Below are 5089 nucleotides of genomic sequence, written 5' to 3'. Positions count from 1 at the left end.
ACTGAGCAGGCACAGAGACATGGGCAGTTCCGCGCACCCCGACGCCAACTTGCTAGAGTTTCTGCTGCTGTGGAGGAGCCTGCTTCAGTGGAGGCTGATCAGGTTCCATCCAAATGCTTGAACTCAATAGGAGGATTGTTTCTGTGAAATACAGTTCTGCCTTAATTAGAAATTGAGGAAAAGACAATTTTAGAGATGCTTTTATCTATAACATATGTCACTATTTATAGAATATTGGATTCATTCTAGACCATACAAAAATTATGGATGAAATCATAGCCTTATAAAACTGTCGGCAAAATTCTGATCATCCAAAAAATTTGACAAAAAAACACTATCGGAAATTTTAGTTATCAACTAAATTTTCAGTATAGACCGGTAAATTTTAAAAATGTCGGAAAATTTTGAATTATCTAGAGAATTTTGTAAGATACCGGACGTTTATGTGATACCGAAAATTTTGTAACTATATTGAAAATTTGGTTCGAAAATTATTTTCTTTTTTGAGAACAAGTGTTTATAGAATTAAGAAAGGTGAGGGGGTGCCATATAATATTTTGGAGCGTGGGGGTGACATATAGAATACTCTTGGATCACATGTCTCTAAACTTGAATCTTGAGTCCTTTTCTCTAATGTTGGGCCATTGTTATTCTAGTGGATCATGTTGAGCTAATCCATCGCAATTAATTAACAAAATTGTTTTATCCTTATATCAAATGAATATATTTAATTTATTTGTAGTAGTATCTTTAGGTAATTACTCTATATGGTCTCTATTATAAAAAAATATCTTAAAATTTTTAAAAACAATCTTATTAAATAAATTATTTATTTATTTTATCCAATGTAAAAAATAAATTTTCTTTTATAATAAAAAATACTCCACGTGTAAAATAGAATATTTATTAAGATTTTATCAATGGATATGTGTAACAAAATAGGATTACAAAGGAACATCTATCCCATTCTATAACACAAGTGGACTATATGTGCCCGCATAGTTCATATTAGATAAGAACGAAATGAAGCATGGTTGCCTAATTTCCGGTTGTACTGGTTACAATAATCTCATCCCCGTTAAGGTAAGATGGTCTTACTTCTCTCATTTAATCTTCATATGTAATCATATGAATTTTGATGCATGCGACCTCAGCCTCACAGTAACAGTAATTAAGAGATTGATTACAGGGTAACTTGAAAAGGGAAGAGAACCAGTTGAAGCTCATTCCTACAAAGACAAAACAAGTCAAGTTTTTCAAATCCCTGGCTCCTCCTCTTGCCGCTGCATTCCTGCTTTTTTCTCCTATTTGCGTCCCTCCAGGTTAGCTTCTATCTAAAATACTAAATTGCCCCTGCATTTCTATTCAAATTGCATTACTAGCCCATGCCAATCAGTTTTTCGTTTGTTTTACTTTATAGTAATAACATTTAGTTAGTTAGTTGTACAAACTAGAAATGAAGTGGTGTAGGACCGACATCTCTGAAAAGTGAAAAGTGGCCGTGTCAGGGTCCATCGATATTTTGATTACGTTTAATTTATTTATTTTTTAAAATTATTAATGATGTTTTTTAAATTATTATTATTGATGTCGATGTTTCAGTGTCCATGTTTTATGTTCTAGTAAATGTTATTGGAGCATGAAGTTCATGTTTGTTAGCTTCTTGTTCTACAGTTTCAAGTGCCCAAAGCATAGATATCCTAAGAGGAGCCTCATTGTTCCAACAAACATGTATTGGATGTCACGATGCAGGTGGAAACATTATACAACCAGTAAGCATCATCCTCTTCAACATATATAACATCTCTTAATGTTCTAGCAAACACGTTAATTTTTTTTCTTACAGGGATCAACTCTATTCACAAAGGATTTACAAAGGTAAGTGAAGAAACCTTAGAACTCTCACTGTGAATTGCTCTGGCCTAAAGTGAAGGCATGAATCAATGTTTCTTTCTTTTTATGTTGCTGTACAGAAATGGCGTTGATACAGAAGAAGAAATCTACCGCGTCACATACTATGGCAAAGGAAGAATGCCGGTAAGATATCTTATAATTGTATAGTACGACCTTCTTTTGAAGGCATGTAAGGCGAGAACTACTCTACAGAGCTTCAAATTTGTTAGGGTTGAACTACAGTTAAATAGGAGTTTATAAGATATTTGTCGGATTAAATCGTGTTTAATAGTATTTAAATAGTGCATCTATTTATTTTGCCATGATTAAATGGTAGTTTATCTAGACAGAATTTTCAAAAATTTGAGACGACTATGTTGGATAGACTTGAGAATTTAGAATGAACTCTTTGTCTTAATGATTATCCTTCATCCTTCATAGTTTATGTTTAGGGGCTTAAATTTGCACAAACGCACATTTGAGATTCTATAGTTTCATGCAGGGATTTGGTAGAGAGTGCACGCCTCGAGGGCAGTGTACATTTGGAGCTCGTTTGGAAGATGAAGATATCAAGATATTGGCTGAGTTTGTCAAGTTACAAGCTGATAAAGGGTGGCCAAGTATAGAAATTGAAGAAAAATGACTTAGTAATTGAAACGTCTCTCTTCCATCCTGTCCTAATGAATTGGTACAAAGTCATTGATTTAATCGATTTATGTGCATTAGTATTTTTATAGGCTTTGGAATTTTCTAAAAACATATTTTGTGGTGCAAGAATAATTAAATAGATAAAATGATTAGGGCCCGTATGTTACTGTGAAGGGATATGAATTTTATATATATATATATATATATATATATATATATATATATATATATATATATATATATATATATATATATATATATATTGAAAGAGTATCTATAAAAAAAAGTGTTATTGTAAATGGGTATGAATAACATCTATAGATAGTAGTGATGATTTGACGAGAGTCACACACATTCTATTTTTTTCATAATAGTTTCTCTATCAATAGTAATTAAGAAAGGAGTACGAATGAGAAAGAGTTAGTTAGTCTCGGTGGATTAGGCCATCTTTAAATCATCATCATGGATCAAAGCAAACAATTTAATGTCTTCATGAATGTGAGAATTATATATTCTAAGATTCTTTATTATGATTAGTTTTTGTTCTTACTCAGTCTTGGCCTAAAACCTTGTCACTGAAAAGGAGCCCAACGTAATCACAAAGTTCAAAAGGTGAAGATATTTGTAATAAAAATGATGTTAGAACAAAAGCGTTAGAAGAAGGTAAAATATCTATTTCAATATTGGTTACAAAGAAGATGGTTCTAGTACATGTGGAATAGGTATAAACATGTCTTTAAAAGCACTTGATACAGGCAGGAAACCAAATTAAGACCGTAAGATAACATAACGAATTATATATTGACACATGTTACCCTGGACAATCATGATTGAAGTTAAGGGACGTGGACTCGTAGAAACCCTAATCAAATCCTTATAAAAAGGAACATATGTCAAATCAAGGTACACAAAATTCCATAAAATTTTATACCTTTCATATTTGACAATCACTGACTTGAGCGTCATACTATTTGTAGGTATAACCCCCACAAAATCAAACCAACAACCAAGATAGGAACGATCCTCATACCGGTGACAATCAAAACTTGACCGTTTTGAGAAGAATTTTCCTCATCGAAAGGAACATCAGTATCGTATGTGGGAACACAAAATAACGTTCCAACCACCTTCTCAAACTTCAAGAAATGGAAAACTAGGGAAGAAGACCAACTTGCAATTTCAACCATACATGATTCGCGGCGAGCGCAGTCGTAAAAAGGAGCCCACATTAAGATGAGGGTCTTACAGCTTCATCATCTAGCACAATAAGCCAAATCTAATGAGCTCGGGCAGACGAGGCTCCCACACCTTTTCTTTAAAACGACTAGCTCTAAACTCAAGTGGTCGCTAACGCGGATTCACCCTAAGTGAGAAATAACACACTTTGCAACTTACTCATAGAGGGCCATGATGAAATGAACACCTTACTTATAGACTTGTCGGCGGTAGTTAACAGGTAATCAACACTTTTTGAGCTCCAAAACGAACAACTCCGACAGGTTAAAATTCCAAATTACCATAATTTCCAACCTCCCAGAATCCAGCACAGCGTGATCACTAACTACATTGACAACTCGCCCTAACAACAAGGAAGGGCTAAGGATCACCTAAAGCATAAGGCCCGGTTACCCCGAGCCGAGAAACACTCCCGATACATTTCGAACAAGAAAATAGAAGATCAAAGGCTAGAGGCCATTGCTGCCAAAGGATTGTACATTCCTCATCCTCCAAACATGATCAGTGCATTTTGATGCACATTCTTTTACTGTTTTACTTAGACGTTTCTCAGTTTTTTATATTAGTTTTACTATTTTATTGTGTTTTTAGATTTAAGTTTATTTTTGCCTTTAATTTGAATTCATATTTTATTTTCAGCATTAACAGTTATTTAATACATGTTTATCGTGTGAACCATAACTTGAGTTACGGGAATCAGATTGGCTCATTCTGATAGGCGTTGGAAAGCTAAGAGAAAGAGCTACAAATTTCATGTTAAAGTCAAAAGCTGATTCGGAGTGAAGAAGTGTCAAATAATTAGTTGAAGTTCTAGACTAGTTAATATAATTAGAATTGATTTTCTTTATGTTTTCGGGGCAGATGCCTATAGGGTCCGAATTCCCTTTTAGTACTTATAACAAATTTTGTTGCCACACTAAATTACCATTGACTATTTCCGAAAATTACAGCTTGTACTCTCATAGAGAGCTAAACCTAAGGAGTTGATCTACTGTATTAAGGTTCCAATCTTTGAGATTATTATAATGTTCAATCAAATTTCGATTTCCTTTCAAGTTTTTCCTATAAATCGTTTGCTAAATTCGTGTGCAATCGTTTGCTTTATTCGATTGTTGTTATCGGATATAAATTGTTAAATTCGATTGATATTTGTGTTCCCTAATTTGTAATCACTTTTCAACTCAGCTTATTTATTAATTCGCGTTATCTCTAATCGAATGCTTAACTCGACAAACAGGAAGCTAATTCAAATAATATCTTTTGCGCTTGTTTGATCGGTGCTGTAATCTAATAGGATTGAGAATCCGTTTAG

At 33.5% G+C, this 5089-nt stretch overlaps 1 protein-coding gene across 1 annotated transcript; it reads left to right on the top strand.

Moving 5' to 3' along the window:
* Positions 1-944: 944 nt before the first annotated feature.
* On the top strand, positions 945-4832 carry LOC131630453 (cytochrome c6, chloroplastic-like). Its single transcript, XM_058901224.1, has 6 exons — positions 945-1083; positions 1190-1322; positions 1675-1772; positions 1847-1878; positions 1974-2037; positions 2396-4832. Exons 1-6 carry the CDS (start codon positions 1024-1026, stop codon positions 2534-2536), a joined length of 528 nt encoding a protein of 175 aa, XP_058757207.1. The 5' UTR covers positions 945-1023; the 3' UTR covers positions 2537-4832.
* Positions 4833-5089: the final 257 nt, after the last annotated feature.

This window comes from Vicia villosa, unplaced genomic scaffold, assembly GCF_029867415.1.
Source record: "Vicia villosa cultivar HV-30 ecotype Madison, WI unplaced genomic scaffold, Vvil1.0 ctg.000684F_1_1_3, whole genome shotgun sequence".
Classification (NCBI taxonomy): domain Eukaryota; kingdom Viridiplantae; phylum Streptophyta; class Magnoliopsida; order Fabales; family Fabaceae; genus Vicia; species Vicia villosa.
This window is presented reverse-complemented; position numbering and strand designations above follow the sequence as displayed.

Bases quoted from the DNA above. Each gene is read 5' to 3' on its own strand.
- LOC131630453 (XM_058901224.1), top strand. From the start codon at position 1,024: ATGAAGCATGGTTGCCTAATTTCCGGTTGTACTGGTTACAATAATCTC. The intron at 1,084-1,189 runs GTAAGATGGTCT...GATTGATTACAG, and splicing joins ATAATCTCATCCCCGTTAAG to GGTAACTTGAAAAGGGAAGA. The intron at 2,038-2,395 runs GTAAGATATCTT...AGTTTCATGCAG, and splicing joins ATGGCAAAGGAAGAATGCCG to GGATTTGGTAGAGAGTGCAC.